The sequence below is a fragment of the Pezoporus occidentalis genome, unplaced genomic scaffold (genome assembly GCF_034315485.1).
Source record: "Pezoporus occidentalis ecotype Australia unplaced genomic scaffold, CSIRO_AGI_Poc_V1 ctg68, whole genome shotgun sequence".
Taxonomy (NCBI): Eukaryota; Metazoa; Chordata; class Aves; order Psittaciformes; family Psittacidae; genus Pezoporus; species Pezoporus occidentalis.
This window is the reverse complement of record NW_026916030.1, coordinates 5,825,534-5,839,897: the sequence shown is the minus strand read 5'-3', so window position 1 is coordinate 5,839,897 and position 14,364 is coordinate 5,825,534. Positions and strand designations below refer to the sequence as shown.

General features: G+C 44.6%; 2 protein-coding genes across 4 annotated transcripts; one reads left to right on the top strand and one right to left on the bottom strand.

Annotated features, from left to right (window-relative positions):
• The first annotated feature begins 1,837 nt into the window (after positions 1-1,837).
• On the top strand, positions 1,838-9,234 carry PHYHD1 (phytanoyl-CoA dioxygenase domain containing 1). 3 transcript variants are annotated; one of them, XM_062641243.1, is made up of 11 exons: positions 1,838-2,053; positions 2,862-3,038; positions 3,562-3,637; positions 3,758-3,805; positions 5,384-5,439; positions 5,625-5,687; positions 5,784-5,805; positions 6,169-6,297; positions 8,034-8,150; positions 8,297-8,423; positions 8,610-9,234. In XM_062641243.1, the coding sequence occupies exons 1-11, from the start codon at positions 1,847-1,849 to the stop codon at positions 8,653-8,655; spliced, it is 1,068 nt and encodes a 355-aa protein (XP_062497227.1). In that variant the 5' UTR covers positions 1,838-1,846; the 3' UTR covers positions 8,656-9,234. The 3 variants fall into 3 exon arrangements, with proteins under 3 accessions (XP_062497227.1, XP_062497229.1, XP_062497228.1); XM_062641244.1 differs by having other exon boundaries at positions 1,842-2,053; positions 2,880-3,038; XM_062641245.1 differs by lacking the exon at positions 2,862-3,038 and having other exon boundaries at positions 1,839-2,053.
• Positions 9,235-10,565: 1,331 nt separating this feature from the next.
• DOLK (dolichol kinase) lies at positions 10,566-14,347 on the bottom strand. The gene is made up of 2 exons (XM_062641234.1): positions 14,276-14,347; positions 10,566-12,413 (listed from the first exon to the last, which is right to left on the bottom strand). Exon 2 carries the CDS (start codon positions 12,306-12,308, stop codon positions 10,737-10,739), a length of 1,572 nt encoding a protein of 523 aa, XP_062497218.1. The 5' UTR covers positions 12,309-12,413; positions 14,276-14,347; the 3' UTR covers positions 10,566-10,736.
• Positions 14,348-14,364: the final 17 nt, after the last annotated feature.

The following is a 14,364-nucleotide window of genomic DNA, read 5'->3' as shown; positions in this document are numbered from 1 at the left end:
CCATTTCCTAGTTTTGTCCAAGAATTTTCTACCTTCCTTATTTAAGCTTACTGGAAGAGGAGGTATTTACAAAGATGACATCCTTCACTTTGACTCTTTGGGGGCATTATATGGCAGGGGTGGTTTTCCTCTTGCTGAAAATGTAATTCTAAGCCTCAAAACAGGAACGTGTCTGGAGTGTTGTGAAGATCTGGAGGACTCCTAAGGACAAACACTGATGAATGCTCCTGTAGCTGAGATGGGTTGCCTCTCCTGGTGTATGTAGTCAGTTATTTTCTGCTACTTGCTGCACTGCGTGCTGCAATCTGCTGTTTGATTTGCTCAAAGCAATCCATAGAACAGGAAAGCTGTGGTTGTCACCGCATGTGAGCTAAATCAGCTTCTGAAGTCATCATGTGTGTGTAAGTCGGGGAGTGGAGAAGATGACGTGCTAAATTGCTGCAAAAAGAAATGCCAGGGCATGAGAAGTACAGGACGTTATGAATGACCAAGGTAAGGCAGAGGGACTGAGGAGTGGCACGGGAGTGTGTGTAGAAGGCATGTTTCTCCAGGGTTGCTACATGCCAGTGAGGGGTGAGGTGGGTGCTCACCAGACTGAGTTACAGGCAAGGTTCTTATCCACCGCTTACATGTCTTCCTAAAAACCATTTTGGCTCCATCACCTGCTGGGGGTCTGTTAGCAGGAAGGAGGAACTACTTGATTATGGTTTTGAGTGTTGCTGCGTTGGGGGCTGTTTGTTTCCTTTCCACTTTTGTAGCCCAGTGATCAAAGTCCCTGGCAAAATGTAGCCTTTTAAACTACCCAATTCATATCCTCTTGTGTGCAGAGAAAAGCTTGGAAATAAGCTGTGAATGCTCAAAACCAGAGCTTTTCCAGTGAAAACACTGAATTCCCCTTCTGGGGGTGTGTGTGTGTGTGTGAAGGAAAAATACTTGAACAAGATACTCCAGATAAAAATCCCTCAGTTGATATCCTCACAGAATAGGGAACTTCAGTTTTTCAAGCAGCATCTCTTAAGATGGATTTGCAGTCACTTGCAAATATATTTGGAAGTAAACATCTTCCCATGTGCATTTTGCACTCCATTTTGCTAGGTTTTCTTCTGTGTGATGCCTAAAACTGCCCCATGATGTTGTTTTATTGTGGAGTGCCGCTTAAAGGATGCTTTTTGAGTTTCCTGCAAAAGCCAAAGAGAAAAACTTTCCCCATGGATTCCTGCGCCTTGGGAAGGATGTGTTGGTGGGGAGCGCCACCGCTGGGCTGGCATCTGTTCTTCACCCTTCTGCTTTTTAAACCTAATTTCGGCGTTTTCTCTCTCTGCTTTGGGCTGTGGCTTTGGGTTTACTGATTTACACGCACATTTGGAGCTGCGGGAGAGTGAACTGAGCAAGTGAAGGTCTAAATGGCCAAAGAGTGGCTGTGAGTGAAGATAGCAGAGATATTCCCCGTGAGTGCTGCCAAACCCTCAGTCAGAGCTCTTTAGCTTTAACACCCTTTAGGCTGACACTTGTCATCTCTTGGCTTGCTGGAATCCCTCTTAGGTGAGCATGCTGAGGCACAGGCAGGACTCGGTGACCGAGCAGAAAAGGACACTGTAAGAAGCCTGAATTGGTACTTTGAATGTGTTTAAAACCTTTTAACTCTTTTCGTCCCACTTGAATCTTCTTTTACCTTCCTTATGTTATTTTACCACTGCATTTACCATTGTAGCTGCTCTACTTTTAAAGTGGAGTTAAGAAGCGAATCAGGTTTGTGACTGCATCTGAGCAGAATTTGTTTGCACTTTGTGTCAGCACCAAGAGCCAAAGCAAAACCCCAAACGTCCCCCACCAGGAGCGGTCGGACATGGGACAGAATTCCTTGAGAGGCAGCTCCGCCGGCTGCGCAACAGCCTGGCTGCCCAGTGCTTGCTTTTATCACATGCTGGGACAAGGATCACGTGAAGAGGTGGGGAGTCAGCCCTGCAGAGCCTGGTGGTATTGTGGTTTGCTGGTGGGATCCTGGGAGCCTCTGCCCCTGATGGCATTTGTGAGCCAGCATCAGATCCAAAAGGTAAGGGACTGCACCCTGGGGAAGGAGCGTGTCTGTGCGCAGGCAGGTGACAATACCTGTAAGACACGGTCACCACTAGTTAACCTGTGGCCAGGTCTAGCAAAGATCTGCTTTACAAACGCTCTATATTCTTCCCAGCTTCTTGCATTACATCCATTTTGAGTGTGTGAGGACCCTGCCTCGCAGGGTGGATACAAACTCTTCCAGAGGGCAGCTTGTCCCACAGAGGTCTTGGAGGAATTGCTCTTGTGCCCTGCTGTCTCTGCTGCTCAGATCTCAGCCGTGAACTTGAAATCTGCCTGCCAAGGATAATCTCTAGGGTATTCTATATAAAGAAACAGTAGTGCCAACAGAGTTCACTTTGTTTTGTAAGGCACTGTGTAGTCAACCATGAGAAATTACCCAGGGATTATTCCCTTAGAGAAAACAACGCTTTCCAGCTTGTAAAGGAATCTCTCTTTTATTTGGCATACAGGTGTGACTGCTCTGTTCGTGCTAGCAGGTGTTGTAATTAAATAGTTGCTGGCTGCACATCTTAAACCACAACGGCTCTAGCCATGATACCTTCCCTGCTTTGTGAACTGAGGAGCCGAGATATGTTGTGCTTAACTGTATAGAGTCTGAGCCTGGTAATGAACAATCTTTTTTACAACAGAAACCCCTCCTGAAACTGAAACTTAAAAGCATGTTGTGCAGCTGCAGAGCTGAACCTGAGTTGGTTTTCACACTGAGCTGAGGCACAGCAAAGAGCCACAACTGTTTTCTCTTGCTCTGTGCTGCTTCTCCAGCATGCTCAGGAGGAAAGTAGTCACCCCATCTCTTCCAGTTCCACGAGGATGGCTTCCTTGTCCTAGAGCATTTTTTCACCGCAGAGGAGTGTGACAGCATGAGGAACCAGATTCAGAGGATCATAGAGGAGATGGAAGTGCCACCGCACTGCCGCACTGAGTTCTCCACCAAGGAAAAGGAGCAGCTCCAGGCGCAGGTATCGAGGAGGGCAGGGCAGTCCTCATTGGAGCATTGGAAAAAAAAGAAGGGAAAAGGCAAACTGCTGCTCAGGATTCACTCTGGGGGAACAGGACTCTTTCTTCTAACTGAATGTAACACTGGGGGAGGCATTTGCTCTCCTGATTTCTATATATTTGGTGGTGAACTTACTAGATGGCAAAGGAGGGGAGAGGATGTGTGCTTCCAGCCCTCACAACTAGCCACATGCAGCTCTCACAGATCACTTTGTGCTTGTTTTGCTGACAGAATATAGGTTCTTTTCTGGGCAGCCAGCAAAAGAAAAACAAGGGTAGCCTCAATGTGAGAGGTTCTTGTAAAGTCCTAATCAATGCCACGACATTTAGCATTGTGGTAAGCCTTTTTATGAGTGATTTTATTGACTGTGCTTTGTTTATGCTGCGTCTTGATGGGATGAAGATGCAGGTGAGTATAAATGCTTAGATCGAAGCATTTGTGTTTTTACAAGAACACTATCTTTACTGGGCTCTTATCCCTGGCAGGGTAGCTCGGATTATTTCCTAACCAGTGGAGACAAGATTAGATTCTTCTTTGAGAAAGGTGTTTTGGATGAGAGAGGTAAGCCCTGTTAGCCACAGGGAGGGAACACAAGTTGGAGTGAGGGTTTGGGGCCAGTTTCCAGCTCTAGGGATGATTCCTGCTCTGCAAACAATTTTAAATTCTACTTTTGTTTCATAGGTAACTTTCTGATTCCAAAGGAGAAATCTGTCAGCAAGATTGGCCACGGTATGTTTAAAGGATGGGGTTCTGAGAGGGACAGAGAAGAGGGAAGTGGTTTTCAGATATGAGGCTTTCATCATAATAACCCTGGCCATCTGAGTTAAAACCTTTCTGAGCAGGGAAGTGACTTCCTCCCTCTTCTGTGGCTTCTTTGTGCCTCCTGGGAACAACTGCATCAAACACCACAAACCTCACCCCCCTCTTACCATTGTGGCCATGCAGCTCCTGTCTTTGCAATCCAGGGCTGGTTTACTCTGGGTTTCTGTTTTAAATTCCCCAATGTGATTTCTGCACGTCACTGCTTTTCCCCACATCGCTCTGTCACTGTCTCTGTAGTTCTCTGTGTTGCCCCTCACTCTCTGCTGTCAAAAGACTTAGAAATATCCTGTTATGATCCTTTCCAGGAGAACTCTTTTAAGAGGTTTTTCAGCTGTGCATAGCTCAGGGTCACTGACATGTGAAAGTCTGGACTTCAGCCCTTGTCTCTTTTATGTAAGACATTGCTCTGAAAGATTTACTAAGACTCACATTCAGTACAGTTCCAACTGTCTTCTGTGGCCTGTGCAGTGGTGGGTTGTCAACGCTGAAGCTGTCCTCCCCCCTTTGGTGTCACCAGGACCTTTTCTTCACCCTTACTGGTTTCAGTTTAACCTATTTCCTCTCTCCCTACTACTGAACTTGCGTTCTGATCCCTTTTTGTTTTCAAACAGTACACAGAAAATGAGAGCAGAATTCACACATCTCCTAATGCATGAACCTTGTTCAGGTTAAACGTGACTGAACTTGGAAGTTCAGTACTGAGAGTTCTTGGTTCTTTGGTTTTCTCAGAAAAAAACACTCCCCTTCCCAGCCCCTGCCATTCCCTTAGACTTCAGCTTTTCTCCAGGGGAAGTGAGAACAACTGTAGATGCTTGCTGACTCAGCAACTTAACAATTCAAAAGGCTTCTCTAGCCTCATTTTCTGTCATGACTGCATTTGATTGAGTTCGGCCTCATCGCTTGCTCAGGAGCAGCCCCTGCTGGACCCGCTTGTGTGTCCTTGTGGCAAATACAATCGGGATGAGGTGGAGGCGTGATCCCAAGGTTTTGCTTTAGGGTTTTGTCACAGCTGGGCTGTAGCAAGCATCTATATGCAAACAGCTCTGACCTGTGGGCTACAAGGGTTAAAGGGCATCAAAGCTGAGCCTTAGCTCTTTTTTTATAGTGATTACTTTCTTTGGTAGGTTTTAAGAACTGTGTTTTTTAAAGGGTGATTTCACCCTCAGGGTCATATATACTGGTTGTCATGTTAGAATTTGCATAATATAATGCTTAATCCCATAACAGTCAGGTTTTATTCACTGCTGTATACTATTCTTACATGGCTGCAGTTTGTGGCCAGTGAGTGATTATATTTTTGGTCTTTCTACAAGTGTCATACCACCTGAGGTGTGATAAGCCATGTATAACAACTCTTAGGAGGGATGAAAGTTGCTGGCTGCACTTTATCTCGCTTGGCTGTCAGCCCTGCAACTCATCCACTGTGAGCTGCCAAGTCCCTTCAGTTAATGAAACCTTCAGTCTGAGCCTTTTATTTCCCCTCAGCTTTACATGCTTATGATCCTGTCTTCAAGCAAGTCACCCACTCCTCCAAGGTGCAGGTGAGCTGTTACTGTTTCCTAGAATGGTCTGTGTGTGTGTGGGAATAAATGATGGAGCAGTGAATTTTCTTGACTCCCAAGGATAGTAATTTTGTCTGTGAAAGAAAATGTAAGTATCTTCAAAGAAGAAGGCTTTAAAGTGTGCAGGAAACAGCAAAGGTAAATCTTGGAAAGTTTTCTTGCAGGAATTGGGAAGAAAATTAGGCCTTGAGAGACCAGTAGTTGTGCAAAGCATGTATATCTTCAAGGTACAGTAATTCAAGTTGTCTTGTCACTCAAGAAATAAGACCCTGTTAGGTGGGAAGCTGTGAAACTCTTCACACATCACCTTTCTTTCCTTGCAGCAACCTGGCATTGGTGGTGAAGGTAAGACTTGTATTGTCTCTATATCACACTGAAGATAATACTGCTTTAGGAAAGGAAAATCACTAGGAAAAATGCTCAGAATCAGGATTAAGCCCATGAGGTTTGCGGTCCAAATCCTCTTACAATGATTAAAAAGCATCCGTGTTTTATGAAGTGTTTCCACATCATATGCAGCTTGAACAAAGAGCTACTTTTACATTTCCAGCAGGCTGAAAGGTGGTATTTCTATGACAGACCTAATGTGTATGATAGATGGGTGGGCAGGGTAGGTTGAGAATTCAGGGAGATGGAAGCCTGTTGTCCTTCTAATGGCACTGAACTCCTCAGGCATTAAAGGACTCTAATGCCTGTCTCTTGTTGCAGTGACACCACACCAGGATGCCACCTTCCTGTACACAGAGCCCCTGGGCAGGATCCTGGGGTTCTGGATCGCCCTGGAGGATGCCACGCAGGAGAATGGATGCTTGTGGTTCATTCCTGGCTCTCACACCAGTAAGAGTTGTAGTGTTTGGTGTGTGCTGTGAAACACATGCCATCTCCTTGCTAAAGAGTGGAGGGTGACGCAGACTGTGTTATGGTCTCTGCATTGCACAGTGCCTGCAGAGGCACATTATGTCCTTGTTTGTTGAAAGAACAACTTTATTTACTACAAATACTACAAAGATCTCCTCCTGTGCTGTTGTCAAATCTACAGACATGTTTTTCAGCAGGTTATGAGCTCCTTCACTTTGCTCTGGGCCACTAGTCCACCAGATGAGTCTAATATAATAGAATCATAGAATAGTTAGAGTTGGAAAGGACCTTAAGATCATCCAGTTCCAACCCCCCTGCCATGGGCAGGGACACCTCACACTAAACCATCTCACCCAAGGCTCTGTCCAACCTGGCCTTGAACACTGCCAGGGATGGAGCATTCACAGCCTCCCTGGGCAACCCATTCCAGTGCCTCACCACCCTAACAGGAAAGAACTTCCTCCTTATATCCAATCTAAACTTCCCCTGTTTAAGTTTGAACCTGTTACCCCTTGTCCTGTCACTACAGGCCCTAATAGAAGAGTCCCTCCCCAGCATCCCTATATAACAATATTTTTTTAACCAAAAAAAGGTGCTGCCCATGCCTGACACTGTGTTTAGTTTTAAGTTGATATCTAGCCTAGAAACAAAGAAATCAGGGCACTGGGAAAGGAAGGACAGTCATCCTGATCATTTATTTAAGCCAGAATCTGTAAAGGTGAGGCCCATTAAAACTGCTCCTGTATCTTTTCACCTACTAGGCCACTGAATGTTAAGACTTTAATGTAAAGAAGGTCTTAAACTACGGGGCTCTTTTTCCCCTGTAGTGAAACAGGTCATTGCAATATGTTGGTGCTCTGTCCTCAATTTTGATTGTAGTTCACCAAGTTTGATCTGGACTGCAAATGGTAATAATCTTCTTTTTGCCTTCTAGAGTAGGGATACACTGAGAAATCATTCTTTCCACCCCGTCTCCCCTTACAAAACTGTTTAGTCCTTACAGCCCGATGTAATGGGAATAAAAATGCTCTTACACACACAACTGTCAAATACTGGTCTGAATTTCAGTGAACAAGGAAAGCCTTCAAGTCTATGCAAGGATCACTTGGACACCATCCAAGCCATTGGCAAACAGTCAGTGTCCTAGGGGAAGACACACAAAACCAGACAGCACAGGCTCACGTACTGGTGGTTGTGACTGATGGTTGTTGCTCTGTGTGTGTAACCACTATTGGGTTATAAGCAGAGTTTTCTGTTTTCCACTGCCTCTAGGGCACACTAATGAGCTTTAAACTGGTGCTCACCTAAGCATTTACTCAGTGAATGTAATCATAGTGCTCTTAATCTTAAGGTACTCCTCCCTCGTGAATTCTGGAGTCAGCTGCCCTCTGATTGCAATTTATGCTCTTACAGAAAGGAGAAATGGACGAAAGGTTGGCTTTGCTGAAGTGTATAACTATTTATGTTCTTAAAGGGCTGTGTTGTAATGCACAGAAAGAGCTAGAAAGGCAAAAAGGCAGCTGTTTCATCAGTTTCTGCCACAGCTGGAAAATTCTAAATCTTTGCTTGATGAAAAAACCCTCCCAAATTACGAAGGAAAAGACTGAATATACTGTAATAATGTTCCTGTCATCGCCAGCTGGTGTTCCTTGCGGTGCAGAATAGAGCCAGCTGTTTAATTTTTATGTGTGTTTGCTTATTCTGTGGATTTGCAGGAGGAATTACCCGCAGAATGGTCCGTGCAGCTTCAGGTAGCTCAACGTGTGTAGAGTTTGTAGGATCAGATCCGGCCTACGATGACAACCAGTTCATACCTCTGCCTATAAGTAAAGGTACAAACAACCCCCAAACACGTCTGCTTTACAGCTCAAGAAATAAGGGAGCTAAAAATGTATTTGAACACTTGCAACTTCCCTCATATTTTAAAGCTAGCACTCACAATGTGAAAAAGAGCAATACAGACATTTCTTTCAAACAGGAGGACTCATTCTCATCCACGGTGAAGTTGTCCATAAGAGTGAACTGAACAGCTCGGAGTCTTCTCGCCACGCATTCACTTTCCACGTGATGGAAGCCAAAGACACCAGCTGGAGCAAAGAGAACTGGTAAGGTCACCATCCCGACAAGCAGCTGAGGAAAGTAGAGCTTTATCAATGCAACAGCCAGGATAAACTCATTGGTGGTCTTGCATGTCATACAGTTTCTGTTGGCAGTATCTCAGCATTGATTTCACACCCACAGAACTGGAACAATCTCTGAAGTTTGGTTTTTACCTCTTCCTTACTTCCCAGGCTCCAGCCGACTCCTGAACTGCCTTTTCCATCGCTCTACACTTGAAGCTAGTGATTGGCTTTTGGAGACAGTAGCTGGTCAATATTCCTTTCTGATCATTCGTTCCCTTTAAATACATCTTTCACTAGGTCAGCTCTTGAGATTAATTTATCCTCTTCTCAGAACACAGGGACCCATGACATAGCCAAATACCCCTGCATTAGACAAGTTTCTACTGCAGTATGAGCCCTATTAGTATAAGAATAGTCATCCAGCCCTTTTGGTAAGGAAACCTCTCCAGTGTTGAGAATAGACCATTAAAGACCTTAACTGGGACCAGTTAAGAAGTGTTTCTTCTTGCAGACACTCCGTATTCCTTTCTGTTGAGGTCAAGAGCTTGTCTAGTGCAATTCTTTGCTGTGTCAATCCCAGCAATGCAGGTGAATGTGTCATGTGAAGACGGCTGACTTTTATCCTTAGGTCTTTGTCCTATTGTTTGAATAACAGTGATTACAATAATCCTATTGTAGGCAAAATGAAATAGAAAGTCTGCTTCTATAATCAATCTTCTAAGTATTTGTAGTAAACTGTAGCTGAGTGTTTGATCTCTGGGTGTGTTGATTAAAAAAACTACAGTTCTTAAAAAAGTCATGTTGAAATTATGTGTTATTAATCAAAAACGATTCTGAAGAATCTTTTGACATCCTCAGGAAAAGCAGTATGGAATTTCAAGAGCCCATGGAGGTGCTAAATTGGGCAATGCTGCCTTTCAGCTGTTTGAGTCCTGGTTTGTTGCAGTAACAAATGCAGTATGAGATCCTGGGGCATATTTTGCTGGCCCAGAGGACTACTTTCACTGCACCCCAGTCCTATTCTCACTCAAGACAGTCTCAGGGCTAGGACTGCAGGACACTATTGTGTGAGGTATCTTGAACTCCCACAAAACTGTTCGCAAAAGTGAATAAAAGAAGTGTCAGAAATTAACTTCATCCTGCAAACAGGAATCCTGGAATGCAAATCTTCTGCTTAGATCCTTCTCAGGGGAAGCAAAAAGGCAGGGAGGGCATGTGCTCCTGTGTTCTGTTCTAATGGATGCTTGGTGAACTGATGGGAAGATTGTAGGTACAGAAGTGTTTAATACATAAAAAAGAACGTGGTTTTTTGGCCATAAAATGGGAGTTACAATTTTTTAATTAAATGGGTTTACTCAGTTTGTTGATAGAAGCATTTTTATAAATGATTTGATGAAACACCTAGCTGAAAAAATGTGCAAGGTAGGAAACTTCAGTAGCATTAGAAAAGTTTATTGACTTTAACAGGTTTTCTGCTGTTGTGATCAACGTGTGATTAGTTTTATCTGTGACTTGGCTTAGTTCTCCTCCCCCTATTGAATATTATTCCAAATGAACTGAGAGATTAAAATCTTGCTAAAGATAAAACATTCTTCTTGCTGCGTAAACCGCCAGGGCTAAAACTACAACCCTCTTGTTAGTACTTCTTGGAATAAACAGTCACTTGCATTCTCAAACCTCCTCACCCAGCCTGGATAAACTCAGCTGTTACAGCTACTGAGTTTGAAGTTCTGTTCGTGCATTGCAGTGCTTTAGTGTGGCTCTTGGTGACTGGGTACATTGGGACAGTTGGACTCACTCTGTGTGGCCACCCTCATTATAACACATGCTTTAAATCATGCTTAGATAGAAGGAAGGAATTAACATATTCGGCAATATAATACAGAAGGACTCAGTACAGCAAAAGGTTTTGATTCTGATACAGCACAGACGTGGCAGCACCTGAGAGGTTTGCTTATTCCTTATTTCTTTTGTTCCTCTAATTGACTTACCTCTTCTTCCTCTACTTCCTTTTCCTCTGGACATCCACACTGGATTATTAAACACAGATACTGTTTTTGTCAGTCATGTCTGTGTTCTGGTGGGAACACAAAACAGCCCATGCTGTTTCAAAGGCAATAAACAGAGATTAAACCAAAGCCTTTATTTAAAATTGGTCTTTTCATTTCTGTTTTTAACAGTTTTATCTGCTGTACCAGAAGCAGTGTTCAGATCAGCTTTCAGCTCTTGTTACCGTGCATATTCTATTACCACTTTTCTTTAGAAAGGGAGAAACCTCTGTTCCTGGAAGCACTTCTATGCCATAAACATTATCTGGAGGTAGAGAGGCAACAGAAGGTTGTCAATTTGGGTCGTGTAAGCTTCTAAAAGAGAAACTAAGCTCACAGATGCCAAAATCCAGGCATAGCTGGAGTTCAGATTCACATTACTGTCAAAGATCAGAATAAGAGCCACAGCAATGATCTGAGCAAAAATAGCTGTCATTGTCCCTTCAAAGGTCTTCTTTGTTCCTGGCCATTTGATTTCCCCCATTGTACTGCCAAAAACAGAGGCAATAGTGTCCCCTACCCCTACTGCCAGCACCCCAGAGTAAGGGACTAGTGCTCCTGCCCCGGACAAGGTACCTTTAGGAGCACAAGCTCTGGGAAACAACCATACTGGGAGGGACATACCAAGGAGGAGATAAATATGAGTCAAGATCAGAGGTCCACTGTCTCTTTCATCCAAGAAGAGAGACAACAGATGCCTAAGGGTTTGGCCAAATGGTTTGATCCTGAAGTACCGAATATACTCTAAGAAGATAAACACTGCCAGACACAGTACTGCAGCAACGTAGAGAAGCTGGTGGTCATAAATTAGTCCAGGAACATAAGTAGCTACAACAATGAAATGGAAATATTTCCTGGTTATAGTCGAGGCCTGGTGTTTTTTAGATTCAGATGATCTCTTAGCATTCTGGTAGAAAACTATGCCACATGCGAAAGCAGCCAAAAAGGTCCAGTATACAAGAAGGTAAACTCTTGTCTGTGTCTGAAACAGAAACTGGAGTAGCCAGAACAAAGGGTTCCTCTGTATCAGTCGGTACAGCCAAGGCATGATGACCCCTAAGCCTAGCACTGCTGTCATCATGTGGAAAAACATGGAGGAGATCCATGTACCCGAATCCATGAAAATGAAGAGCACAGTGAAAAAAAGCCCAAGAAGAACAACTCCAACAACTGCTACCAGAAGGAAAAAGTCTATGGGATCACCTCTGCCCTCGACTACGTTCAGTGAGCGTTTAATGAGCTGATTGAGAACAAAACTTATACCTCCAAGAACTAGCAATGCTTCTCCAGGCGTAAAACATCGAGGCAACAAGTACAGCAAGATCATACTGAGGTAGACAAAAATTAGCAGCACTTCTAGGACCTCTATCACTTCTGAAACCGTCAAAGAGTGCTTCATAGTATAGATAATTATACTGCCAGCAATACCAGTAAGTATGCACGTGTTGGTTGGCACAGGTTTTGTGATGCCAACCGCTATTACTGACAGGAAGAGAGCAACCAGCATGCCAGTGGAAGCCACGACTATGCCAAAGCGTTCGAAGTACACAATGCCAGCAGCCTTGCACCTCTCCTTCATCACTACCCCCAGCAAGGGGATGACCATGCTAGCTGGTAGGAGGCCACTGTTTGCTGCTGTACGGAACTGGAATACAGCCCCACCCAGCTGGAGCAGACGGTCCCATTTGAACTGGACATAAAAAGCCTGGATGGCAAGAGCGACGGCGCACCAGGAATACCGGTCCCACACCGCTGCATGCACAAAGAGAACGATGACGAACACGATCAGGGATTCCACCAGCACTGGCTTCTTTAACATGATTCCAGTTCAATGTGGCTCAAGCTGTCAAAATCTTCCTCAGGAGTCCCGATCTGTTTAGTTGTTGTCCATTAGGAAGAATTCCTTTTCATGTTACTGCAATCCCTATCAACAATAAAAAGCACATAAGTGAAGAAATTACTAGAAAAACTAAAGCTTTTGCACAGCTGTTTTGTTCTTAAGTGTCCATTTAAACTGAGCTTCTGTGTCAACTGTCAACACAGGCGAAGAAAGAAAAAGCCAGTGAGGTAATGGCTCAGCCAAAATGGGTGTCTGCCCCCCAAAACTGGAGAAGTCAGCCTAAAGTGACAGAAATGAACCACTGAATGCTGGGCTATTCAGATAGTTGGAAATGTTTCTGTTGCAGTGTCTCTGAATTGCACTGTGAAGTCATAACCATACCCAGAAGGCTTCATTATGGTGGTGTGAATCTGAAATATAGTTAAAAGTTCAAAGGTAATTTTAGAACCTAATTTTGTACGTACTTTTGCCAGTACTTTTACAGAATGTTCCTCCTTTTATTAACTATTTCTCCTTCCACTGCTCTGCAAAAACTCCTGTGTACTTCTGCTACTGGTGTTACGATTGAACAATTCCACTACTGCAGCAGGTGTTTCATAATGCTGCATGGTATTTACAACAGAAGTAGAAAAGAAAACATCACAGTCATAAAAACAAAAATCATTGTCAAAGGGCATATTTATCTAACTTGGATCTGTTACCAGAACTGTCAAGATAAGCGAAGTCAGAGATTAGCTCCTTCATGGAAGGCTAGAAGTTTATTTGAAGTCCTTGTGTGGGTTTCGTTCAGTGTTGAATGGTGTCACCAGCTTATAAATCTGATCTGAGGGATTTTAGAAGTACTATTACTGGGTAACTATTAAAGTTTGCACTGTCAAATAGACAGTGTGGGTCTGGAGTGTTTGGTTATTTATGACTTTGTACTGAAAACTCTAAATTATTAATAGATAGCTTTCTGGCATCCTCATGTGTATAGCCTGAAATACTTGCTTGCCAAATGACTTCAATATGTTTACTGTTGCTATGCAGCTAGATCAGGCCAAGTGTAATCTTTCTGCCATCACAATTCATTTTTAAACGGCATGAGAGAAGAATTACTCATATAATTAAACAGAACTGGCTCGGGCAATATCTACTGACAACCAATAATGGATTTTGGGTCCTAGTTGTCATTTACTGAGCCCAGGGGAGGGAGAAGCCTAAGGGTTATTTGAGAAGAAGCAGGGTAAATACTACATGCCAGACAGACTGACAAAGATCTCCCACTCAGTCTGGCAACTTTAAGTTGCAACCCAGCTCTTGCATCAATAATGATACATGACAGCTTCCCCCAGCAGGCAGCCCGCCAGCTCGGCTATAAGACAAGGATGAATTTCACTCCACAAAACGCAAGTCTCCTCTTCTAATGACGCAGCTTTAAAAGCTGCTGACCTGCGAGTTTGCAACACGATGTATTTCACTGCTGAATTATTTCATTTACCTGTTGCAGGTCTCTCCTCCACCCCCTCCTTAGGTAGCGTGAAGCTCCTCAGCACTTCCACACTCAGACATCGAACGGGACTCACTACCCCAGTTTCAAACCGGATTAAGCGTTTTCTGCCTGTTTCGTTATTCGCATCCCGGCTGCAACGTGATCCCAAACGCCCAGCAGCCCCCCCCCCCCCTCGCTGCAGCACTTGCCTCCTCCCTTTCTTCCCTGTGTCCTTCCTCCCCTCCCTGCGTCCTCCGCAGCGCCGCGGGCTCCCTTTGCCCTGTCCTTCCGCGCCGCCCTCCTCCTCCTCCTCTCCCCCCAGCCGCAGCATCCCGCAACCCCGCCTTCGCCGCTAAGAAGCCGCGGGGGGACACAGCGGGGACGGCGGCCGCAACATCCCCCAGAGGGTGTCGGAGCCGCTACCCGGGTAAGCCCCAGGCCCCGCCGAGGTACCCGACCGCCACCAGGTACCCACCTCGTAGGACGCAGCCATCTTGGCTCTGCCGCCTGTCACATGACCCCGTGGAAGAGGGCGGGAGGCAGAGCGGCGCGGCGGAGGGAGGA